The sequence below is a fragment of the Schistocerca americana genome, chromosome 5, assembly GCF_021461395.2.
Source record: "Schistocerca americana isolate TAMUIC-IGC-003095 chromosome 5, iqSchAmer2.1, whole genome shotgun sequence".
Lineage (NCBI taxonomy): Eukaryota > Metazoa > Arthropoda > Insecta > Orthoptera > Acrididae > Schistocerca > Schistocerca americana.
In genome coordinates this window covers 756293593-756321152 of record NC_060123.1, presented here as the reverse complement: position 1 = coordinate 756321152, position 27560 = coordinate 756293593, and the positions used below count along the sequence as shown (strand labels likewise).

Here is a 27560-nt window from a genome sequence, read left to right as displayed (position 1 = left end):
TAGAAAGAAATTCTTCTAAAAATTTGAAGTTAACCAAGAGTTACGACAGGGGGATCTACTATCTGCACTACCTTTCAACATAGTGTTGGAGAAAGTGATGAGAAGGGGAAAGATCAATAACCCATGTGGTACTCTGTTTAACCATGTGAACCAAAACCGAGCATATCCCTATGATGATTGCATGTTGTCCAGAAAATTGAAAGAACTGGAACAAGTATTTGGCAGACTAGAAAAGAAAGCAGAAGAGTTGAGCATTTGAGTAGACGACATCAAAACTCAGTACTTCTTTGCTTCCAGGAGAAATGCTGCTGTTAAAGAGAAATACATCGAGTTGAACGGGACCAACTGTGAGAGATGAGAGAAAGTCTAGTGCTCAGAAGTGCCGATAATTGATAATAACAGCATAAGCGAAGAAATAAAAGGTGTGGATTGCTGTGTGAGATAGAGCTTACTGGCCCCCGATTAAGATTATTTAGTCACATAGACCGAGCAGAAAATTGAGGTGACTTTCTGTCAAGCAGTTATGAGGCAGGTTGTAAGACAGACTATGTGATCAAATGTATCTGGACACCTGACTAAAAATGACTTACAAGTTTGTGGAACCCTCCATCGGTAATTCTGGCATTCACTTTGTTGTTGGCCCACCCTTAGTCTTGATGACACCATCCACTCTTGCAGGCAAACGTCCAATCAGGTGCTGGAAGGTTTCTTGGGGAATGACAGCCCATTCTTCACCACAGAGCACTGCACTGAGAAGAGGTATCGATGGCAGTAGTAAGGCCTGGCATGAAGTCAGTGCTCCAAAACATCCCATAGGTGTTCTATAGGATTCAGGTCAGGACTCTGTGCAGGCCAGTCCATTACAGGGATGTTATTGTCATGTAACCACTTTGCCATAGGCGGTGCATTATGAACAGTTGCTCGATCATGTCGAAAGATAAAATCGCCATCCTTGAATTGCTCTTCAACAGTGGGCAGCAAGAAGGTGCTTAAAACGTCAATGTAGGCCTGTACTGTGATAGTGCCACTCAAAACAACAAGGGGTGCAAGTCCATTCCATGAAAAACACGTCCACACTATAACACCACGAGCTATAAATTTTACTGTTGCCACTACACACGCTGGTAGATGACGTTCACTGGGCATTCGCCATACCCACACCCTGCCATCGGATCGCCACATTGCATACTGTGATTTGTCACTCCACACAATGTTTTTCCACTGTTCAATCGTCCATTGTATGTTTATGCTCCTTACACCGAGCAAGGCGTTGTTTGCCATTTACCGGTGTGATGTGCGGCTTATCACCATGAATTCCAAGTTTTCTCACCTCCTGCCTAACTGTCATAGTACTTGCAGTGGATCATAATGCAGTTGGGAATTCCTGTGTGATGGTTTGGATAGATATCTGCCTATTACACATTACGACCCTCTTCAACTGTCAGCAGTCTTTGTCAGTCAACAGACGAGGTCAGCCTGTACGCTTTTGTGCTGTATGTGTCCCTTCACTTTTCCACTTTACTGTTGTTGTTGTGCTCTTCAGTCCAGAGACTGGTTTTATGCAGCTCTCCATGCTACTCTATCCTGTGCAACCTTCTTCATCTCCCAGTACTTACTGCAACCTACATCCTTCTGAATCTGCTTAGTATATTCATCTCTTGGTCTCCCTCTACAATTTTTACCCTCCACGCTGCCCTCCAGTACTAAATTGGTGATCCCTTGATGTCTCAGAATATGCCCTACCAACCGATCCCTTCTTCTAGTCAAGTTGTGCCACAGACTCCTCTTATCTCCAATTCTATTCAACACCTCCTCATTAGTTATGCGATCTACCCATCTAATCTTCAGCATACTTCTGTAGCACCACATTTCGAAAGCTTCTATTCTCTTCTTGTCGAAACTATTTATCGTCCACATTTCACTTCCATACAAGGCTACACTCCGTACAAATACTTGCAGAAACTACTTCCTGACGCTTAAATCTGTACTCGATGTTAACAAATTCCTCTTCTTCAGAAACGCTTTCCTTGCCATTGCCAGTCTACATTTTATATCCTCTCTACTTCAACCATCATCAGTAACTCATTTGCTACTTTAAGTGTCTCATTTCATAATCTCATTCCCACAGCATCACCCGATTTAATTCGACTACATTCCATTATCCTCGTTTTGCTTTTGTTGGTGTTCATCTTATATCCTGCTTTCAAGACACTGTCCATTCCGTTCAACTGCTCTTCCAGGTCCCTTGCTGACTCTGGCAGAATTACAGTGTTATTGGCGAACCTCAAAGTTTTTATTTCTTCTCCATGGATTTTAATACCTACTCCGAATTTTTCTTTTGTTTCCTTCACTGCTTGCTCAATATACAGATTGAATAACATTGGGGAGAGGCTACAATCCTGTCTCACTCCCTTCCCAACCACTGCTCCCCTTTCATGCCCCTCAACTCTTATAACTGCCATTTGGTTTCTATACAAATTGTAAATAGCCTTTCGCTCCCTATATTTTACCCCTGCCACCTTCAGAACTTGAAAGAGAGTATTCCAGTCAACGTTGTCAAAAGCTCGCTCTTAGTCTACAAATGCTAGAAACGTAGGTTTGCCTTTTGTTAATCTGTTTTCTAAGATAAGTCACAGGGTCAGTATTGCCTCACGTGTTCCAACATTTCTATGGAATCCAAACTGATCTTCCCCAAGGTTGGCTTCTACCAGTTTTTCCATTCGTCTGTAAAGAATTCGTGTTAGTATTTTGCAGCCGGGGCTCATTAAGCGTATAGTTCAGTAATTTTCACATCTGTCAACACCTGCTTTCTATGGGATTGGAATTATTATATTCTTCTTGAAGTCTGAGGGTATTTCGCCTGTCTCATAGATCATGCTCACTAGATGGTAGAGTTTTATGTGGCCTGGCTCTCCCAAGGCTGTCAGTATTTCTAATGGAATGTTGTCTATTCCCGGGACCTTATTTCGACTGAGGTCTTTCAGTGCTCTGTCAAACTCTTCATGCATTATCGTATCTCCTATTTCATCTTCATCTACATTCTCTTCCATTTCTATAATATAGTCCTCAAGAACATTGCCCTTGTATATATCCTCTATATACTCTTTCCACCTTTATGCTTTCCCTTCTTTGCTTAGAACTGCGTTTCCATCTGAGCTCTTGATATTCATGCAAGTGCTTCCCTTTTCTCGAAAGGTGTCTTTAATTTTCGTGTAGACAGTATCTATCTTACCGCTAGTGATATGCACCTCTACATCCTTACATTTGTCCACTAGCCATCCCTGCTTAGCCATTTTGCACTTCCTGTTGATCTCATTTTTGAGACGTTTCTATTCCTTTTTGTCTGCATCATTTACTGCATATTTATATTTTCTCCTTTCATCAATTAAATTTAATATCTCTTCTGTTACCCAAGGATTTCTACTAGCCCTCGTCTTTTTACCTACTTGATCCTCTGCTACCTTCACTATTTCATCTCTCAAACCTACCCATTCTTATTCTACTGTATTTCTTTCCCCCATTCTTGTCAATTGTTCCCTTATACTTTCCCTGAAGCTCTCTACATCCTCTGGTTCTTTCAGTTTATCCAGGGAAATAGAGGGTCTTTCAAAAAAAAGTAAAGAATGTTTTGATCTGAGAGCTGCACAATTCTACCCCCAATCCCGCCACTGTGTCTTACACCTTCATTGTCTTCAGTGCCAGTATGACACAAACAGCATGTGTCATTTACTGTTTATTTGTATGATTTTTAAACGTGTGACAAAATTAATGATCCCACCAAGTGAGAGTGTAGAGTGTTTTTCTGTATGGCTGTGAAAGCTGGGAATTGAAGGCGAGAGAGACAGAATATAATAAATTTAAGAAGAATATAATTAACTTTCTTGAGAATGAGAAGCTTATGTACACGGATCAGCACAGTTTCGCTTGTGTGAGTCAGCTTGCCCTTTTCCCACGTGACATACTGAGAATTATGGATGGTGGGCAACATGCAGATTTCCAGAAAGAATTTGACACGCTACCCCCTTGCAGGCTGTTAACAAAAGTACGAGCATATGGAATGAGTTCACAGATATGTGAGTGGCTCGAAGACTTCTTAAATAATAGAACCTAGTATGTTGTCCTCGACGGTGAGTGTTTGTCAGAGACAAGTGTTTCTCCAGGAGTGCCCCAGTGAAGTGTGACAGTTGTTCTCTGTATACGTAAATGATTTCGTGGACAGGGTGGGTGGCAATCTGCAGTTGTCAAAGTTCAGTGACTGTATGAAGATGCAAGATGACTTAGACAAAATTTAGTTGGTGTGATGAATAGCAGCTAGCCCAAAATGTGGAAAAATGTAAGTTAATATGGATGAGTAGGAAGATCAAACCTGTAATGTTCAGATACAGTATTACTAGTGTCGTGTTTGACACAGTCAAGTCATTTAAATATCTGGGATTAACGTTGCAAAGTGATACGAGGTGGAACGAGTGTGTGATCACTGTGGCAGGGAAGCTGAATGGTCGACTTCAGTTTATTGGGAGAATTTTAGGAAAGAGTGGTTCACCTGTAAAGGAGACTGCATATAGGAAGCTAGTACTACTCGAGTGTTTGGGATCTGTATCAGGCCGGATTGAAGGAAGACGTCGAAGCAGTTTAGAGGTGGGCTGCTAGGTTGGTTACCAGTAGGTTCGAACTGTACGTGAATGTTATGGAGATGTTTCAGGAACTCAAAGGGGAATCTCTGGAGGAAAGGTGAAGTTATTTTCGAGAAACACTATTGAGAAGATGTAGAGAACCCACATTTGAAGCAGGGTGCCAAACGATTCTACTGTCAGTAATATACTCTGTGTGAAGGGCCGTGAAGATAAGATAGAGAAATTAGGGCTCATATGGAGGCACGTAGATAATCATTTTTCCCTTGCTCTATTTGCGAATAGAGCAGAAACAGAAATGACAAGTATTGGTACAGAACACCCCCTGCCACACACCATATGACGACTTGCAGAATATCTATGTGGATGTAGATCTAGATGTAGAGAGAGAGAGAGAGAGAGAGAGAGAGAGAGAGAGAGAGAGAGAGTGTGTGTGTGTGTGTGTGTGTGTGTGTGTGTGTGTGTGAGGGAGGGAGATTTAAAGAATTTGAGATGTGAGGTTGAAAGAAGAATGGAGAAAACAACATGAGTGGGTAAAGTGAGGAGTAATGGGGTAGTGAAAAGCATAAAGAAGCAAAGAAATCTCCTAAACTTCATTAAGAAAAGGGGAAGAGATTTAGCGGAACACATAAAATGAGTAAAAGGATTTCTGACAACAGCTCTTGAAGGTTCAGTGAGAGCACAGAAGAAAGTGGGAAGGAGTAGAATAAAAATGTAGGATGTAGTCAAAAGAGGAAAATTCCAGCGCAGGAAGCAGTTGACCTATGGAAAATGGTGTCAGCAAGTAGGCAATAGTCACAGCACCTTGTAATGATCATGAAGTGTGAGGTTCTTAGCATAATGTGGTTTCTGAATGCCAAAAAGTCTGCTCTATTGAAATTTATAAACACATAACAAAACATTATGGAAGTGTGTTGAATGAAGTTTTAGTTCAAAAATTGTGCATCACATTTAGTGGCAGACAGAGGAAAATTTATGATGAAGAACGATCAGCCAGACTGGCAGTTGCTACTGACAAACCCAGGAAAAAAATTCGATGCCATAAACGTTCCACTTTTGATGGACTGAACTTGTACTTTCCTGAAATTTCATGATCAGTTTTTTCAAATTGATTCTGGTGATTTGGGCTATAGAAAGTGTGTACCACATGGATTTTATCAAACTGATTCTGGTGATTTCGGCTATAGAAAGTGTGTACCAGGTGGTATTCTTGACATTTGGCAGCAACATTTCTCACACAGCATAACAAGTATGGTGGGGATTTTTGTAACCGCATTGTCACTGGTTGCAAGACGTGGGTTCCATGTAAAAGTACAGAAACAAAGTGCGTGTCATTCAAATGGCACCATTCGTGATTTACATCAAAACAAAAAAAAAATCAACAAATTCTGATCACCAGAAAGGCTACAGCCACAGTGTTTAGGGATTGAATGGGCATCCTGCTCGTTGGCTGTAGGGTTAAAGGAGAGACCAAAAATGCTGCAGCCTGCCGTCAGACCCTTCGGAGACTGTGCCAGGCAAATCAAAACTGATGCATGGGTTGTTTTCCGGCAGCACTGTGGTTCTTCACGATAATGTTCAGCCGCATTCTGCTGCGTCGCCATGGCAGTTTACGTGGAAAGCTTTTGAACAGCGACGTCATAGCCCAGATCTGGTCATGAAATGATTATGATATTTTTCACAAAATGAAGAACTGAGAGCTGAGAGCACAATGGTAATGACAACAAACTGAAAGAGGTCAGTAGTGACTGGCTCAACAACTTGATGGCAAATGAGTCTGTGACAGGTATTTAAATTTGAGTGGCAGCTACATAGAAAAGTAGCTCAGCTACCAAAATATGTTGTAAAATAAGTTTTCTTCAATTATCTTCAATGAAAAGTGCTGGAGAACCAAAAACCAAATATTTTTTTCCTCGACTCTCGTATTTGGTACTATTCGAGAGTGTACTTGTTCAAATGTCTTATTAGAACACAGCTGGTGACGTGTTTGACAACCGCCAATATTTCGATAGGCACACACCCCACCGTTTGAGAGCCACATATGCAATGAGAGATGAGAGTGTGCTGTGCAAGGAAGTTTAAAACCTCGGTATGCTGGTCAAAAAGGACACACACACACACACACACACACACACACACACACACACACACACAGAGAGAGAGAGAGAGAGAGAGAGAGAGAGAGAGAGAGAGAGAGAGAGAGTAAATACTAGCTCCACTGCACAACCAAAGATGATGAACACCGGAAGTTATTGATTGTGAATATTAATTATCAGCAGGAGAGGAAGCAACATTAACTCTGTCTCTCTGTTGTTTCAGGAGAGAGAGAGAGGGAGAGAGCTGGATTTTAAATGGAATTTAAGCAAAAACTTCCATTTCTAGAGACGTCACCATTTAGTATTTGCTATTGATAACTTTTGACATCTATCATCACAGTGTTTATCTGAATGTGACCTGCATATTGAGGTTTTAAACTTCCTCACACAATGCTGCCCTACTGCATTTGTGCTGCGAAAATGAAGGGCTGTTCACCTGGCTACGTGTCATTGGTTGCCTAAAACATCTCCTGACTGTGCTCCCTCAAGTTGTTTGAATATCTTATACATCAGCAGAAATTCAAGTTTCACAAGTTTGTGATTGGCTTTGATACGACCTAAGTGAACATTTGCGTGTGCCAGCAGAGAGTGCCATTCTAAGTGCACCGTACACAAAGTTACTCACCCCATAAAGACATCACATTAACACCTTCACAGTGGCTGAGAGTCCAGACGCTGTTTCAGGTATGCCAAACCCAGCCGGAGCCACTCGTCAATGCTCAGATCATCTAGAGCTACGCCGGCACGGTAGCTCAGCGTGTTCGGCCAGAGGGTTAGCTGCCCTCTGTAATAAAAAACTGAGTTAATCGATCAACAACGAACTTCAATGGACGTCTTATGACGTCCGCCCCGAGCAAATGCAACGAACAAAATGAGATTAAAAAAAAAAAAAAAAGAAAGAAAAGAAAAAAAAACAAAGAGCTACAAAAAATGTGGGGATATCGATTGCTACTTCCCACCACTATTTGAGATAGTCCTACATATTTTTCAGTTGAAACTTCTGGGCTGAGAGGCCGTGGTCGATGTATAAAATTTCCACCTGACGTTTCGTCTCCATCTGCGGGAGACGTCTTCTGAGGTCGACCGGCTACTGCCACTGAGGCACCATGTACTCTCGCATTTATAGAGCGCGTAGAGGGCACCACCATTCGTCACGTGATGCCGACGGTATGCCTATCTTTGGGAGGCGTCATCATTCTCGATTAAGAGTAATTGATTGTCATTCTGCTGGCGCAACGTCGACATCCATATTTTGTCCAACTTTAAAACTTCCTCTTTTCTATTAAAGTTGTTATGGTGTTTGTGAATTTCTATTGCTTCTCTACACATGCGAGCATGATAATGGGATGTTCGTGCTAGAACGCTTGTCTCATTAAATTTAATTTCGTGATTCCCATCTCGAAAAACATGCTCAGCTACGGCCGATTTTTCGATGTGTCCTAAGCGACAGTTACTTCTATGTTCGGCTAAGCGGGTGTTTACACTTCTTTTCGTTGTTGAAATATATACTTGTCCACAACTGCATGGAATTTTGTATACCCCAGGTGTTGCTAGGGGATGTCGGGCGTCTTTTGCATTTCTTAAATATTCCTTAAACTTCATGGTGGGTCACGGACCGTATCGAGAAAGTTCTGGCCAAGTATGGGTTCGAAACAATCTTCAGACCCACCAAGAAGATTAAGGAATATTTAAGAACTGCAAAAGACGCCCGACATCCCCTATCAACACCTGGGGTGTACAAAATTCCATGCAGTTGTGGACAAGTATATATTTCAACAACGAAAAGAAGTGTGAACACCCGCTTAGGACACATCGAAAAATCGGCCGTAGCTGAGCATGTTTTTCGAGATGGGAATCACGAAATTAAATTTAATGAGACAAGCGTTCTAGCACGAACATCCCATTATCATGCTCACATGTGTAGAGAAGCAATAGAAATTCACAAACACCATAACAACTTTAATAGAAAAGAGGAAGTTTTAAAGTTGGACAAAATATGGATGTCGACGTTGCGCCAGCAGAATGACAATCAATTACTCTTAATCGAGAATGATGACGCCTCCCAAAGATAGGCATACCGTCGGCATCACGTGACGAATGGTGGTGCCCTCTATGCGCTCTATAAATGCGAGAGTACATGGTGCCTCAGTGGCAGTAGCCGGTCGACCTCAGAGGATGTCTCCCGCAGATGGAGACGAAACGTCAGGTGGAAATTTTATACATCGACCACGGCCTCTCAGCCAGGAAGTTTCAACTGAAGACAACACCGGCTGTGAAAGCCTACATTGTATGAGTCCCACATATTCTCCAATGGGATTTATACTGGCTGGTATAGAGGAGAAGTCAAGGTGTGGCAGGGCTATTGAATGTTCATGAAACTGGGTATGTATGCTTACAGCCCTGTGAACATGGCTGTTGTCATCTCAAATGACAGGAGGGTCCACAGCATACTGATCAGGAACATACACAGAAGGAAAACGTTTGGTTACTGAGAATGTGGAAATAAACACTGTTAATGTTCACAGTAACCTCAACAAAAGTGCTCAAGTCACGGTACATACTGCAGATTAAACACCTCATTGGGTCACCAGTACACTCGATACCTCATGTCGTACAAAAATAAGCAGTATCACGACCCACTGGACCAAACCGTACAACTCCAACTGGGTACTGTCTAGTCCGTGTCATTTGGCTCGTCGAATGTGTGCAGCTCGCGGTTGCTCCACCTCTTCCTCACGGTCAGATGGAAGGTGTCAGTGTAAAACTATTGCTTAGGTGGTTGGGCTGCAGAGAATTTTCCACTGTGTTCGTGCCGGTTTCACGAGTGTGCAGAGTCGGAGCGAGCCAAGCTAGCACAGAATGTCACCAGGGTGCGATAGCGGTCAGGTGTCGCCACCTGTAGTGTAGGCGTCACTCGTGCTTTGCGTCGTGGCTCGGCTGTGTCTCAGAAGGCAGAGAATGAGACGGGCCACCCAGAATGACGACGTCCAGACGGACGGTTGAAAGGAGCTGAAGAAAGGTGTCATTCTCTTCTGATCTGTTCTGAGATTCCTTTTGGATATGTTTTTCTGATTAACAAGAGATGCAATTATAAGCTCCCGTCTCCTTGGAGATTATATGGCTTAACTAATGATTATTATGTTACATTCCTCTTGTTTTAGTTGACCGTGTATATCGAGATTTCGTTCATTGTTACATGCAGTGGTGTGGTACTAACTGATGGAGACGCATTAAGAAATGGTAAAATTAAATTTTTTTCCCTTCTCACACTGCACAAACATAAACACACTATTAATCAAACTGTGCCACTACTATTAAACACAGAGGTAAATCCTTCGCTACGTAACCGCCTTCGGCTCACGCAGCCTACACCGTCCACAGCCTCTCGACAACTGCCTCTACTTAGCGACTCTCTGCGCCACTGGGCATTGTCGCCCACCAAAGAACAACCACTTACAGATACTACACACCACTACCCTCACACTGTGTTGTAATTGTTAGAAAGAACAACCGAAAACATAATGGTTCTTCAAAGAGTTGTTACATCATTTAGTAGTGTAAATACTACAAAGCTCTCTTCCCGCCCTCGGTATTTTGTAGACGGAGAAGAAGTCAGACTGTAATATTTGGCATTGTGTAGCAGGTCCTGTGCACCGAGAAAATTTGAGAAAGGCAACTGTGTGAGAAGACAATCGAGGTAAAAGTCATCGAGAATAATACTCGAATGACGGACCGCTCGTGAAGTTGTCGACTCAATTACAGTGCGTAACTCGAGCTGCAACTTTGAGCTTTACGTGCAGCTCTGAATGACGGCCTTCTGTGAGGCACCAAACACCGTTCGTTCGTTACGTGCAGTTCTCTTTACAATGTTCATCTCGAAAATGCAGCAGTTCTTGTCAGGTACGAAATTATCGTCGAAAAGGCGCGACACTCGTCTCCCTGTCAGTTAGAATCTCGTTAGGACCTCTGTTCTATTATGCTGTGAGTTGTGCAGTAGCCTCTGTAGGCACAGCAGACGCTCTGTGTCGATACCCCAATAAATGCGGCAACTTCGCTGACGGTGTGGTCACGGGCACCTGCAGACGAGACACCTCCTCTGCGCCACTCTGCCACGTCTCCTGCTCAGCACGCCTTACTGCACCGCCTCGTGACCGCTCACTACCAGTTCCACACGTGTGCAGCGCTCCAGAGCGATCTGTGTACCGTTGTTGTTGTTGTGGTCTTCAGTCCTGAGACTGGTTTGATGCAGCTCTCCATGCTACTCTATCCCGTACAAGCTGCTCCATCTCCCAGTAACTACTGCAACCTACATCCTTCTGAATCTGCTTACTGTATTCATCTCTTGGTCTCCCTCTACGATTTTTACCCTCCACGCTGCCCTCCAATACTAAATTGGTGATCCCTTGATGCCTCAGAACATGTCCTACCAACCGATCCCTTCTTCTAGTCGAGTTGTGGCACAAATTTCTCTTCTCCCCAATCCTATTCAATACCTCCTCATTAGTTATGTGATCTACCCATCTAATCTTCACCATTCTTCTGTAGCACCACATTTCGAAAGCTTCTATTCTCTTCTTGGCCAAACTATTTATCGTCCATGTTTCACTTCCATACATGGCTACACTCCATACAAATACTTTCAGAAACGACTTCCTGACACTCAAATCTATACTCGATGTTAACAAATTTCTCTGCTTCAGACACGCTTTCCTTGCCATTGCCAGTTTACATTTTATATCTTCTCTACTGCGACCATCATCAGTTATTTTGCTTCCCAAATAGCAAAACTGCTTTACTACTTTACTGTCTCATTTCCTAATCTAAGTCCCTCAGCATCACCCGACTTAATTCGACTACATTCCACTATCCTCGTTTTGCTTTTGTTGATGTTCATCTTATATCCTCCTTTCAAGACACTATCCATTCCGTTCAACTGCTCTTCCAAGTCCTTTGCTGTCTCTGACAGAATTACAATGTCATCGGCGAACCTCAAAATTTTTATTTCTTCTCCATGGATTGTAATACCTACTCCGAATTTTTCTTTTGTTTCCTTCACTGCTCAATATACAGATTGAATAACATTGGGTAGAGGCTACAATCCTGTCTCACTCCCTTCCCAACCACTGCTTCCCTTTCGTGTCCCTCAACTCCTATAGCTGCCATCTGGTTTCTGTACAAATTGTAAATAGCCTTTCGATCCCTGTATTTTACCCCTGCCACCTTCAGAATTTGAAAGAGAGTATTCCAGTCAACATTGTCCAAAGCTTTCTGTAAGTCTACAAATGCTAGAAACGTAGGTTTGACGTTCCTTAATCTAGCTTCTAAGATAAGTCATAGGGTCAGTATTGCCTCACGTGTTCCAATATTTCTACGGAATCCAAACTGATCCTCCCCGAGGTCGGCTTCTACTAGTTTTTCCATTCGTCTGTAAAGAATCCGCGTTAGTATTTTGCAGCCGTGACTTATTAAACTGATTGTTCGGTAATTTTCACATATGTCAACACCTGCTTTCTTTGGGATTGGAATTATTATATTCTTCTTGAAGTCTGAGGGTATTTCGCCTATCTCATATATCTTGCTCACCAGATAGTAGAGTTTTGTCAGGACTGGCTCTCCCAAGGCTGTCAGTAATTTTAATGGAATGTTGTCCACTCCCGGGGCCTTGTTTCGACACAGGTCTTTCAGTGCTCTGTCAAACTCTTCACGCAGTATCATATCTCCTATTTCATCTTCTTCTACACTCTCTTCCATTTCTATAATATTGTCCTCAAGAACATCGCCCTTGTATAGACCCTCTATATACTCCTTCCACCTTTCTGCTTTCCCTTCTTTGTTTAGAACTGGGTTTCCATCTGAGCTCTTGATATTCATACATGTGGTTCTCTTTTCTCCAAAGGTCTCTTTAATTTTCCTGTAGGCAGTATCTATCTTACCCCTGGTGAGATAAGCCTCTACCTCCTTACATTTGTCCTCTAGCCATCCCTGTGTACCGTGTTTACTCGAATCTAAGCCACACTTTTTTTCCAGTTTTTGTAATCCAAAAATCCGCCTGCGGCTTAGAATTGAGTGCAAAGTAAGCGGAAGTTCTGAAAAATGTTGATAGGTGCCGCCACAACTAACTTCTGCGTCGAATATATGTAGTGCTACACAGGCTTGCTTTGCAGGCACAAAGATAAATACTGGTGCCAAAACCTCTGCGTCAGTAAATAAATTAAAAAAAAAATGGAAGATGAGCTTTTTCCTCCGCCCCGAGTTTCGACCACTGCATTTTCATACATTATCCAACGAAGTAAATACAAATACCGTATTGTTCATCTTCGAATGTAGCAGCATTTCAATGTACTATGAAAATCCGACTGGCAAGACTGTTTGGGGTTTTTGTCAATATGGCCAACTCTACATTCTGAATTTTTACCTACCTGTGAGAAGAGATGGTTGCTAATAGGAAATTTTATGAATTGTGAATCACATGCGGTATTCTCTTCACCACAATATAATAATACTAATATATAAACATTTTGCCATGTATTCTTTCGTGTTTGCTGCTATCTCATTTAAATCCTGTCTGCGTAATAAACTACGAAACTAGAGTGAGACAACAGCAAACGCGGAAGAATGTACATATCATGTCATGTTTATATTCGTATTAAATGGTTCAAATGGCTGTGAGCACTATGGGACTTAACATCTGTGGTCATCAGTCCCCTAGAACTTAGAACTACTTAAACCTAACTAACCTAAGGACATCACACACATCCATGCCCGAGGCATGGCGACTGTAGCAGTTGCGCGGTTCCGGACTGAGCGCCTAGAACCGCTAGACCTATTCGTATTATTCTTATGCCTATTAGTGATACAGTCAGAAATGAAGCACGGCAATTGACTAGATTTTTAAATCTAAGATGACTCTAATTTCTGTGCAGAATGTAATGTACTAAAGAGGCGTCTGCAAAGATTTTCAAACGGAGAAAAGTTTTCGCTAAACTCTCGTTCAGAACATCTTCCCCCGCCCCCTCCCCCCTCCCCCCCCCCACCCCCCACCCCCCGCTGCCATTGTAAGCGGCGGTAGCGCGCACATAAGCAAGCCATGCCGCGAGCGGCGACAGGCCGTAAACACTCACTATCATAATGCTACAAACAATGCGTGACACAGTACATTAATGCATTTTCCGCTCAGAGTGACGTAAACACCTATAACAAAGAGAACGGCACTTACGAGATCAAAGAAATATAAGCAATCAATGCAAACCAGACGAAGCACGTGAAAAAGGAAGGGTACCCGTATAAATACCGACGGAGCGCCTGACGCATAGCAATGGCTACCTGGTAAAGCTTAATTGCTAAGCTTACGACTCGAACCAAACTACTGTAGCTGTATCGTCATTCATTCGACCTAAATTGTGTCTCGTATTAAAATGAACCAACTTTGTTTCGATTTGGAGGTGCGGCCTAAAACTTTTCTCTCCCCTTGAATTTCGAGTCTCAAATTTCAGGTGCAGCTTAGATTCGGGAAAAATTTTTTTCCTTGCTTTCGAGTCTCATTTTTCAGGTGCGGCTTCGATTCAAGTGCGGCTTACAAGGGGAAGGCCTCAGACACGGCCAACCGATTCGGCTCAAATTTGGCAGGTCGCTTGTGTACAACCTAAAACGAAGGAATCTAAGTTATTTTGGGTCAACACCCCCGCATTTTTGAGAAAATCGCCCCTAAAAGTTGTGAAGAGCAATCGACTCGAAATTGGAGGGATCGATAGATAATTGTAAATAGAACATTTTTCATCATCGGGTATGGGGTCCGTAAACGCAAACTTTTCCGATCTATGCAAAAAATGGCAGTAGTATACGGCGCTCACAGTACAGCATTCTTGGACAAAACTGATGAGAACTTCCTTAATATAAAAAAAGACTGTCGCAATAACCTTCCCCACACAGAGACAATTTTAGGCACTCCGTGGGTGTAGAGTCGTCAGTGGGTGTAGATTGGTCTTTTTTGTGCCATTTTGGGCTGCTTTTTTCGATTCCCGTGCGTAACAGTGTACCCACGTTTCATCACAGATCAAAATCCGGTGCACAAAATGTTCCCCTTCAATTTGGTAGCGTACCAGTAGCTGTTTGTACGCCTCAAGGTGATGAAATTTGTCGTCTGTGGTGAGAAGATGGGGTACCCACTTTGTGGACTCTGTTTGAAATCCGACGTTGTCACTAATGATCACCGAAGCACTACCGTATGTAATGTCTCTTGCGGCGGTCTCTACGCGATATTTTCAGAAATATTATAAAAATATATAACTCAGTACATATCTCGAAATATCTCTTCTTATCTTTTATCAATGCAAAGTAGTTTCAAGCCCTATTATTCCTTGGAGCGTGCATTTACTCCATGGAATACCTTCTCTGCTATCTATGTTTTCTCTTATGAAAAGAATGAAGGAGATCTTGCCGATTAGCCGTGAAAGAACGAAGATGTATATGTATGTATTGTTGAGCTAGTAGCCATCTTGATGAGATTCTGTATAAGGAATTTAATACATGAACTAAACTAAAGTAAGTGTGTTCGCGTATTATTTGACTGATTATTATTGACAGTGTCTGCTTACTACGCTGTGTTGCACGGGATCAGTGGGGAACGTCTGATTTACACTGGACGAACCTGCCGTTTTGTACGCTCGAGATATCCAGTTTATTACTTCCAATAAATGGGCTAACACGGTCTTACCAGCACATCTCCGGTCTTCCCCGTGTGATCACTGAAAGTTAATAATTATTACAAATGTTTTCAGAAGATCGACTGACAATTTTCGTCGCACCGAGACTTCGAAATTGCTTCACTGCCTTATGGAATTTAAGTTAAGCTCAATTTAATCAGGATAGGACAGCATTGAACTGTGTGAATGTGATAAGCCTGCTTTGTGAATGAAAATTCCCTTAATATTCGCGTGTTTTTTACTATCCTGATCTGTGAAGCTCAATCGGGCCGGTGTGAGAGAAGTTTTTAAATTTCAGATCCCACAAAAAATATTAAACGTAGCTTATGCCAAACTTGTGGCAGGCATCCCACAGAATCACGTGGGTAGCAGCACGTCAGTGTTTACCTGTGGGAGGAGATTTAATGGCCGGGCCAACCTGTGACGACGGTGGAGCACCCAGCGAAGCAAAAGCCAGTGCGAGCTAGACCTCCACGCCTCGTGGACAGTTACGCCTATTTCCGATTCTGTCAGCCACGGACCACGCGGATCGAGTACAATGCGTGGCGCCCCACTGACACCTTGACGGATTTGAACGAGTGCCGACTGTTTGCATCGTCCTGTCGTGTCCACGAATCAAACGGTGCCAGTGAGATGAGCCGGCCGCGGTGGTCTAGCGGTTCTAGGCGCGCAGTCCGGAACCGCGGGACTGCTACGTTCGCAGGTTCGAATCCTGCCTCGGGCATGGATGTGTGTGATGTCCTTAGGTTAGTTAGGTTTAAGTAGTTCTAAGTTCTAGGGGACTGATGACCACAGTAGTTAAGTCCCATAGTGCTCAGAGCCATTTGAGCCAGTGAGATGAGACGTAGTTTGCACATTGGGCGGCACGCGACGGCAGTCCGACACAGTTGCGGACTCGTCGTCGTGCACGTGACGTGTGCGTAGCCACCCGGAACGGCTCCACTGTATACCGGAAGCATCCCTGACGTGTCACGGCATCACCCGGACGGACGCACTTCGGCTCGTACTTCTCGGCCTGCGAATAATCCCAAGGACGACATCGGTATTCCACCTGTACACCTCGCCTGTGCTCACTCGCTCGCCATTCCCGGTGAATTAGTGGAGGAGGTACTACCGTCACACGCTGCCTCGGTGCCCGACACCGGCACAACATCTGCGCAGTCGTACAGCCGACCTCCGACTGCACGCGCCGACACGGCACAGTACCAGTGGGTATTTGCTCGAGCCGATTTACACTGTTCCACATTATACAGGGTGAAAAGTATTTATACCGACAAACTCTGGGAGGTTGTAGGGGACATCAAAACAAATATTTTTCCCCAATGTCATTTTTTCCTATGAGGAGTATTTAAACCGGTAGAGGAAGATTTCTCTGGCGGCAAATTAATTAAACCAAGAAACACTTTTCCATTTTTTTATGACCAAGAGACAACACATTAACACAACCCAATTTCAATTACAGTAGATTTTCAGAAATGCCTCCATTGACCCACGTAAACAAATGTTACACCATCGGATCATGTTATGTCTGACACGGGCAAAACCCCAGGAGTATCCTGAACTGTTCCTGCTGCTGCTACTATCCGGGCAACCAGACCCTCTTCTGATGCAACAGGAGGTGCGTAAACAAGGTTGCGCATCTCTCCCCACACAAAAAAGTCCAGAGGGGACATATCTGGGGATCGAGCAGGCCACGGTACAGGACCACCTCTGCCAATCCACGTTTCTGGGAACCGTCGGTCCAGGAATCGACGCACGCGACCACTGAAATGTGCCGGCGCCACATGCGTTGTCTTGTAGGGAGCGGCACGTCTTCCAGCAATCCTGGCAATGCTCTGGCGAGAAAACTGTAATAGTGCCTGCCATTTAATGGCCTAGGTAGCAGATACGGCCCAATTAAACAGTCCCCAACAACACCGACCCACACATTAACGAAGAACCGCACTTGATGAGCGCTAGTAACTGTGGCATGTAGGTTATCCTCACTCCAAACATGCGAATTGTGCATGTTGAAGACTCCATCGCGCCCGAACGTTGCTTCATCGCTAAACAACACAGAGGATGGAAATGTAGGATGCATTTCACACTGTTCCAGGTACCACTGCGAAAACTGTGCTCTGGGTGGATAATCAACTGATTCCAGGTTGTGGACACGCTATAAGTGAAATGGACGTAACAATTGCTCTCGAAGGACTGTTCTTACATTCGTCTGATTAGTCCCAATGTCACGTGCAATTGCACGAGTGCTGACTGAAGCACCCGGCTCCACATGCTACAAGACAGCTTCCTCAAACTGCAGTGTTCTTACCGTGCGACGGCGTCCCTGTCCAGGTAATGTGCTAAATGACCCGGTCTCACGCAGACGTTGGTACACAGCAGCAAAGGTCGTATGATGCGGGATACGGCGATTAGGATATTGCTGTTGCTAAACCCGCTGTGCAGCTCGTCCGTTGTGGTGCGCTACGTAGTACGCACCAACCGTGTCAGTGTACTCACTCCAGGTGTATCGCTCTACTAGTAAACAGAGACAATGCACTACTACACTGGTGGACAGCAGTTGCCCACAACTGAAGAGCGTAATAAACCCTCTAACATCTCAAGATCGCAATACGGCGTCTAACAACTGACGAGCATAATACAGCCTCCACCAGTTTAAATAATCCTCATAGGTAAAAATGACATTAGGGGAAAATATTTGTTTTGACGTCCCCTACAACCTCCAGGAGTTTGTCGCGTTAAATACTTTTGACCCGGTATTGTGCGTAGACGTGGCACGGCCACCACTTACGCTGCCATAGAGTGCACCGCACGATCACCGTGACGAGAACATTTTGCAGATCAAATGTAATGGCGAGCCGACTAAAGTCTCCGTGGACAGAATTGAGACAGCTTTCACCTCAACTACTCCGATTATCGTTCAGATCTTCAAACCAGTGGAGGACTTGAATGCGATTTTCACTCTGCAGCGGAGTGTGCGCTGATATGAAACTTCCTAGCAGATTAAAACTGTGTGCCGCACCGAGATTCGAACTCGGGACCTTTGCCTTTCTTGGGCAAGTGCTCTACCCCTGAGCTACCCAAGCACGACTCACGCCCCGTCCTCACAGCTTTACTTCTACCAGTATCTCGTCTCCTACCTTCCAAACTTTACAGAAGCTCTCCTGCGAAACTTGCAGAACTAGCACTCCTGAAAGAAAGGATATTGCGGAGACATGGCTTAGCCACAGCCAGGAGGATGTTCCCAGAAAGAGATTTTCACTCTGCAGCGGAGTGTGCGCTGATATGAAACTTCCTAGCAGATTAAAACTGTGTGCCGCACCGAGATTCGAACTCGGGACCTTTGCCTTTCGTGGGCAAGTGCTCTACCCCTGAGCTACCCAAGCACAATTCACGCCCCGTCCTCACAGCTTTACTTCTGCCAGTATCTCGTCTCCTACCTTCCAAACTTTACAGAAGCTCTCCTGCGAAACTTGCAGAACTAGCACTCCTGAAAGAAAGGATATTGCGGAGACATGGCTCAGCCACAGCCTGGAGGATGTTCCCAGAATGAGATTTTCACTCTGCAGCGGAGTGTGCGCTGATATGAAACTTCCTAGCACTTCGAGTCTCGGTCCGGCACACAGTTTTAATCTGCTAGGAAGTTTCAGTGGAGGACTTGTCCACGGACGACACTCCCCGTGCGACCTGTTAGGCAGAGCCCACTCCCCTAGCCGTCAGCGGTGCACGGGTACCGCCAGCTGCCAGTGCGCAGCCACACCCACCTCGTCCCGTCCCCGACCTGGCCGGGCAGCCCCCGAGACCGTGCTCCAAACGGGCACTCCGGCAGCCGGCAGACTGCGTCACGCGAGCTGGCCGCCGCGTCCATTTCGAATGCCCGTGCCGCACCGTAATGACGTCACACCACACGACACGGCCAGCTTGCACCCTGCCTGCCATCTGCTCTTAACACACTGTCCCCGGCAGGCCACTTCACTGGCTGTGATCTCGTCTTCAGTTCTCCAGACGTCTCCTCCCGTCTCGTCGGCCGACTGCCCGTCACAGCTCCCGGGCCCACCGTCGTCGCATCGGGCATTGGGGCCACTGTCGGTGTGCGTGTCACGTTCCCGCTGAGCTCCAGATACTACCCCGACCGCGTCCGGGCTCGTCCGTCGCAGTTCCCGGACCCGTGTTCCGGTCCCAACGACACAGCGAGCCTGTGCTCTCCGTAGTCATGTAGTGATGTAAAATTATGATGTAAAATGTGCCCGTATAAATCAATAAATGTATGAAAATGCACCACTCATTAATGAAGACCCTGTACTTTTTACCCTTAGCTGCAAAGGCCCAGAAGATTGTGCCACGGGACAGAGCTGAGTGAAAGTCTGTTCCCGTGCATGTACTTGCAACAGCTGCTGCACTTAGTGTGCACAGGAAATTACTCACGTGTAAATGCCGCTCTAAGTCAAGAAAACGTCACACCACGAAGGAATTGTCCAGAGGGATGGAAACTGGCAGATGTGATGTACGTGCACAGACAAACAAATCATTAAAATTTCAGAAAAGTTGGATGATTTATTCGAGAGAAAGAGCTTCAGAAATTGAGCAATTCGACTACGCGTCGGTCTACCTCTGGCCTGTACGCAAGCAGTTATTCGGCTCGGCTTCGATCGACAGAGTTGTCGGATGTCGTCCTGACGGATATTGGGTGCCCAATTCTGTCATCGAAATCCTGACATCATTAAAGCCCTGCCTGTAATGCTCCAAATGCTCTCAGTTGGGGAGAGATCCGGCAACCTCGCTGGCCGAGGTAGAGTTTGGCGAGCGTGAAGACGAGCAATAGCAACTCTCGCAGTGTGCGGGCGGGCATTATCTTGCTGAAATGTAAGAGCAGGAAGGGCAATCAAAAGGGGCGTAGAATATCGTTGACGTATCACTGTGCTGTAAGGGTGCTGTGGATGGCAACCAAATAGTGTCGACTTACTGCTATGCCACAAGTTTTCCGAGGATAACAACCGAAAGTGACCTGCTACGAAAACAAGTGGCACTCCAGACTATCAGTTCCGGTTGTTTTGCTGTCGGTTGGTACCCCACTACATTCCGGGGTGTCCCCAGGCAGGTCTTTGCTGGTCACTGTGGCTCAATTTCAAGCAGAGCTCATCACTGAAGACAATTTTATTCCAGACTGAAGACGCGTCTGGAGGTACCCCGGATAGCAGAGGGATATCAACGTGTCTGTCACCCGCCATACGGTGCGACAACCGGAAGTGACGGTTTGAGGTGCCATTTGTTTTCAGCACTCCTTCGGTTGTCGTCCTCGGAACACTTGCGGCACGACAGTAAGTCGGTGCTACTCAACGCCCCGTTTTGTCGCCGTTCGTGGCGAGCTGTCCTTGGCTTACGTTTCGGCAAGATAATGCCTGCCTCCACAGGGCGAGAGTTTCTACTGCTTTTCTTGGTGCTTCGCAAACCCTACCTCGGTCAACAAGTTTGCCGGATGTCTTCCCAATTGAGAGCATTTGGAGCGTTATGGGTAGGGTCCTCCAACAGTCTCAGAATTATGACGATCTGATGGATCAATAGGACAGAATTTGGCCCGATATTCCTCAGGAGGACACTCGACAACTCTGTCATCAGTGCCAAGCTTGCACAGGTGCCAGAGATGGACCAATGCGCTATTGATTTGCTCAATTTGTGGAGCTCTCTCTCCTGAATGAATCATCCAGTTTTTTCTGAAATTGTAATGTGGTGTGCGTACTGTAAGACATTCGGTACACACACCATCAGATTATTTGACTTGTCGATCTAACGAAGTAGGCGAGTGTCAGCAATATGTCTCGTGGTCTTATTGTGGCGTGTTTATCTTCTGCCGTTAGGTCGGACGGTAGATATGCCACTTGCACGCTTAGAGTAGCAGGTTGACGGTGACCGACTTCAAACAGAACTTGATTAATTTTCTCACACATTTATTGAAATGATAACAAGCATAAACATTACGTAACTTGATTCTGGATGCTATTTACAATTGACAATCTGAAGTTCCTTTGGTCTTGGTACGTTAATCTTATTCTCACATATCTCTGATACTTGACAAAGTGTCTATACATTTATCTTCGTGGCTATGTACAGGAATATGATAATCTTATTAGGCGCACACTGAAACTTGACTATAGACTGGTACAGACTAATGCAGACTGACTAATTGGAGGTCTGTACACTCGTTATAATACCTCGCTTGTTCAGGTATCACTGCGCGAGTGTGATCCGAGAGGAGAAAAGGTTCTACGTTAGCAGCAATCTCATTGGCTGCGTTACATATTAATACGCAGATCGACGGAAGCAGAATTTGGTCCGTCTCTAAGGCAGCGCCATCTCGTAGTGCGGAGACGGACGAGCGCTGCGCCTGCGCTGCTGTGCTTAGCGGGGTGCGCTCTAGTGGGACAGTTGTGTACGCGCCGACTACACGGAACTATGTATACAACATGTAACCATTTGTTTGTCTGTACATGTACTGATTTCTGTCCCATTTGGATAATTCATTGCCTTTCTTTTTTGTCGTACTGTGTATTACACAGCAAATTTCATGTTGTCAGCAACATCTTAAAGTGTTACATTATTTTTCTGTTTGTTCTTCTAGACTGGATCTTTCCGGATGCAGTGGGCTGGGCGGATCTGCCGTGGCGCACGTGGCGCAGCTGCCGGCCCTCCGCACGCTGCTCCTCCAGTACATTGACGACCTGACAGATCTGCAGCCAAGCCTACGGCACGTCCTGGACTTGAAGCAACTGCGCTGCCTCGATATCCTGTACAGCGGCCACATCAGAGCTGTGCCATTTGAAGAATTTTCTGTGAGGCTCGTGAACCTCAGGTAGGTTGCTCCTGCTGCTTCTGTTCACCGTCCGAGCCCGGTTCTGATGACTTTGCGTTTCTACCGCGCGACCTCGATGACTTCCACGAGACTGGGAACGGAGTGCTAGTATTAGAGAGAGTGTAAGGCAGGGATATAAACTTTCAATCCCAACTTTCCAGTTTATATATCAAAGAAGCAGTGAAAGAAACAAAAGAAAGATGGAAGAGTGGATTAAAATTCAGGGAGAATGGATATTAATAATATCATTCACTGATGATACTCCTATTGGCTTGTGAAAGGGAGGAAGAATTTCAGAACCTGTTGAATGGAAAGAACAGTCTAATGAGAACACACTACAGATTGAGAAAGAAACCAGGAAAGATTAAATTAATGAGCTTTAGCTATATCAGATTAGTTATGGATTTAACATCAAAACTGGTGTCCATGAAGAAGTGATGCAGTTCTGATACATTGGAAATAAAGTAACACACGATGCATGAAGCAATGATGACATACCAAATGGCTGTAATTAAAGTGCAGATACTCGCAGATGTCCAGTAATTATCATATGGAAGCGAAACTCGATTTGTATTCTAATGCGTTAACGCAGAACAGTTTTACGCTGGAGAAAAATTAGTTTCAATTTTGGCGACCAGGTGCGAATCTGGTGCTGCGAATGCAAATAGTTCCCACTTATTTGTTTTCTCTTTAAGTTCAGTGGTAATCCGTGTTCCCACTTCTAACTTATGCTACCATCTCTGTTAGAGTGTGCTAACTATGTATAGATTGTCAACAGTTAGGCTAAAGCTGTTGTTTTTCTACCTTGTGAGTCAATCATTGCAGAAGCGCAGTTCCCGTGTGAAAACGAGCCACTGTTTCGACCGCTACAGCGTTTTTTGGATAGTGTGCTTTCCTTTTGCGTGTGAAGTGACTTGTGTTGTATTCATCTATTTTTGTATTTATGAGGGAGATAGTATTCGTGGATATTTGCTGCATTTGACTGAAAATTACATAAATATTACAAGGTAAGTTAGTGGAAGCAGAACTGAAGTATTCTGCCCATTGGCTGTGGCAGAGTATAATAAAATAATGGGAGGAGTCGATAGATTTGATCAGCTGCGTCAACGGTATGCTGTAGGCCGTCGTTCGTGGAAGTGGTGGCACAAACTGTTTTCCTTTCTTGTGCATTTGGCAGTTGTCAGTTCCTACGTTATGTGGAAGCTACAGAAGACAAAAGCAGACCAGCTAACATTTAGACTGCACTTGGCAAGGCAGCTTATCTCTGGCTTCTCAAGTCGTAAGAGAAGAGGAAGGTCAAACACCAATAAGAGGTGTGTCTGGAGTACCAGATGAAGTTCGTCTGGAGAAAGTTGGAACTCATTTCCCTACAAAAGGTACAACAAACAGAAGATGCCGCCAATGTAGCACCAAGAACAAAGAAAAGCGAACAAAAGTAATGAGTAGCAACTGTCGTGTACCTTTGTATGTAGCACCATGCTTCTCTAAGTTCCATAGTACATCACCTTAGTGAACTCAAAGGACAGTATGAACTAATACAAATATAAATGTAATGTTTAACATGTTTTTGTACTAAAAAATAAAGGAAATACATTTGTTTTAAATTAGCAAGTGAAGTTACTCCACAGTTCCAATAGTTCCCACTAATTTTTTTACACTCATAGGCTAAACTCTCATTTCAAGATTTAAACTATGATTTTATGAACGGTTTCTTAGCCCAATAAAGTGTTCATAAAAAATCTACAACTTCCAGAAATAATTTGGTCACTAAAGGGTTAATTCATTCTGTACGAGCACTGGAGATGTCGAATGAGATGCTACTTCTGTAAAACGATGTGATCAACACTTGCTCACAGTAGTTCCGGTGGAATTTAAGCTATGTGTTCCTGCGTACTGGCCTTCAGATCAGGTAGAGACCTAATGTGCCTCTGGTAAAGGTATTCTTTTAGGTATTCCCAGAGTCGAGAGTCATATGGATTCAGATCAGGTCATCTTGCAGGCAATGCATCTGAAAACCTCTCGATATAATATGTTTTAAGGAAGGTTGCACTAAGCAGATCTTTCGCTGGGTGAGTGACATGCAATGTTGGCCCATCTTACATGAAAAGAATGGTTTCCACACAGTTGTGCTCTTCCAAAGCAGGAATCACGTGCTGTACAAGGAGGTCTCCATAACGTAAAGGCATCACAGAGGGCCCCCCCCCCCCACCACCCCCGACAGGCGCTATGGATGTATCCTCTTCACAGAACGGACGAAGAATAAAGATGCTTGTGACTCCACACCAAGCAGTCATATACAGCAACTGCAGTGGTTCTTGGTGCACAACATGCAGTTTAACAGTACCCTTAAATTTGGCAGTTCTGTGTATTTACTGTACCCTGTAGTGTAGAATGTGCCTCTTCACTCCATAGAAAATTGCCTGGTCGCATGTCATCGACTTCTATCTGTCCGAAAACTGAAGAGCTAATTCAGTACGTTGCTGCAGATATGATGATTTGGTTGCTGCACCGTCCGGATCTTGTAGGGGCACCAGTCTAAATGCACGCGTTTTAGCTCACGCAGGCTGGCGTGAGGAGGGAAGGACTATGCTGACGTGAGGTCTGGAACATGACAGGGAATGAGAATTCAGAAAGCGGACGTAATTACTTTCATACTTAACTTTAATCCATTGATTAAAGTTGACGGTACATGATTCACAATATTATTTGTTCAGAATACAGTCTTGAAGTAATTAGTTACAGTAACTGAATATGGCGCCTTGCTAGGTCGTAGCAAATGACGTAGCTGAAGGCTATGCTAAACTGTTGTCTCTGCAGATGAGAGTGTCTGTAGTAAGTGAACCATCGCTAGCAGAGTCGGCTGTACAACTGCGGCGAGTGCTAGGGAGTCTCTCTAGACTAGACCTGCCGTGTGGCGGCGCTCGGTCTGCAATCACTGACAGTGGCGACACGCGGGTCCAACGTATACTAACGGACCGTGGCCGATTTAAAGGCTACCACCTAGCAAGTGTGGTGTCTGGCGGTGACACCACACAAAAACTGTCCACACCATTGACCACAGGATGGACAATTCTCGTGGAAGGGCACAAACACTAGCATTAGCCGGGACACGTGCTGCATACTGAGTTGCAGCAACAATAACTGTGTCAATAACTTCCACTGCGGTAGGATGCATTCCTCTTCCAGGTGCCACACCTAGCCCACCCACGTTTTTAAATTTCATCGTCATTTTCTTTAAAGCATTTAATGACATCTGGCCCCTCTGTCAGTGCAGCACTGGAATTGCTGCCGTTCACATGAAACTGTTTCACTAACAGCACACAGTCTTTCTCCTCAATTATCACTACTGTTCACTCACGTTACAGCTTGTCAAACGATAGTGTGGATGTCGTACAAACGGTGTACTGTGCCAGATTTGCTCGTAGTGGCCGTAGTTGGAAGTAATTGTTTTTCCAGCATAAATTGGTCCTGCATTAACACATTAGCATACCTACCAAGATTCACTGCCATATGATAATTCAGCCCACACTGGACCTGTGTAAGTGGCTGAACTTTAATTATAACCAAACAATACGTATAAAGCAAATTAGCACAGGCATAGAGGGCATTTCTGGCCAGGAGAAGTCTGCTGGTATCAAACATCAACCTTAATTAGAAGAAGAAATTTCTGATAATGTACGTTTGGAGTACAGCATTGTATGAAAGCGAGGCACAGACTATGAGAAAACTGGAAGAGAAGAGAAGAAAATTGATAGAAGAGTGTTGAAAGTTAGGTGGGCTGTTATAAGAAATGAGAGAAGGGTTATGTGCAGAATCAGTGTGGAGAACACTGACAAGAAGAGGGATAGGATGATAGGAGAGAAACAGGATGATAGGATATGTGTTAGGACATTGAGCAATGACTTCCGTGGTACTAGGAGGAGTTGTGAGGAGTAAAAAGTGTAGAAGGAGAGTGTAATACATCCAACAAATAATTGAGGACACAAGATGCAACTGAAATCAAGAGATTGGCTCACGGGAGGACTTTGTGGTGGGTTGTATTGAACCAATCAGAAGACTGACTGGAAAAAAGGGAAAATTTTGAAAATATCTTGTAGGATGGTCCTCAGGTATTTAAGGCACAGAGGAAAAAAACACTTTCTTTAAAATCATCAGTCGCAAAATAGTGCATTATTCCAAATTTCATTGGATTTGATGTATTCGAGAAATAATTAGAATGAAAAACACAATAGAAATCATTTAGTACTTACCTCAGCTGCATGTTGAGACCAGTTTTCACTGTTTTTGTAGGTTCTTCATTTCTCCAAGTCCTTTATTGAGATATCAGTCAAAACACCATATGCTACCCACATATTTCCACAGTTAAAACCTGTTTAATATGAAGATAGGTATTAACTAGAATTTGTATCTCCTAAGTTTAAAAATTCTGATAAATTTCCTTTGCACTTCATTTATGACACAGTTCATCAATGTTTATGGTTTGTAGTATTACAAGAAATAGGGTGTAATAAAATACAGAAATACAAATTTTGCAGTTACTTTTTCTCTTTCTTTTTCCAGAGAACTACATGTGACGTATGAGGAAGAGGATGAGGTTTTCTACAAAAATGTTTTTGCTGAGATGCAGAGTCAAATGCCTCGGCTCAGGATAATTAATACTTTCCGATGGACAGATAATGACTTCCTAACAGATTACGAAACGGATGATGATGATGACACTGACATAGGGTACTGAGAAATAATTTTGGTTTTCAGACTGCAGAATGTAACATTGGAGCCCCTGGATGAGTGAACTGTTTGAAAAGCAAGTAAAAGACAAAATATGGATTTATGAAATTATTGTATAAGAGCCAAGAAAGTGTTGGCCGAAATAAAAATGCAATTTTTCGTGTTTAAAAAAATTTTATTTCACAAAAGAATTCATTATGTCAGACACTGAAACTGATTTTATTTCCCTCCATATTGAAACTCATTGTCACAATTATCATTACACAAATGGGAATTTTTGGCACCATAGTGAATGTCATATTCATACCTTTTATTGCCATATCCTTGTGTTGATGAAATTGTCCTTTAAATCTGAATGGGCAGGCAATCCTACCTCCATGTGTCCTGAATGTCTTTCAGATGCCTGTTTCACACTTTTCAGTTATTTCATATGTGCACTATTTTGATGTCACCTGCAGATAGTAATACACTAACGAAAGGACACAACGATTTTTATTTGGGACGAAATGGAAATAAATTAATAAAGTGTCAAACAATGGAAAATCCAGGACGAACTCGG

The 27560-nt window shown here is 44.0% G+C and overlaps 1 protein-coding gene across 1 annotated transcript in view; it reads left to right on the top strand.

The window, feature by feature from the left end:
• Window positions 1-27135, top strand: part of LOC124616063 — a 44929-nt gene extending 17794 nt beyond the window's left edge. The window contains exons 3-4 of the mRNA XM_047144298.1: window positions 22043-22273; window positions 26834-27135. Coding sequence (XP_047000254.1) covers window positions 22043-22273; window positions 26834-27008 — 406 coding nt within the window. The 3' untranslated portion in view covers window positions 27009-27135. The remainder of the gene's footprint in view (window positions 1-22042; window positions 22274-26833) is intronic.
• The last annotated feature ends 425 nt before the right edge of the window (window positions 27136-27560 follow it).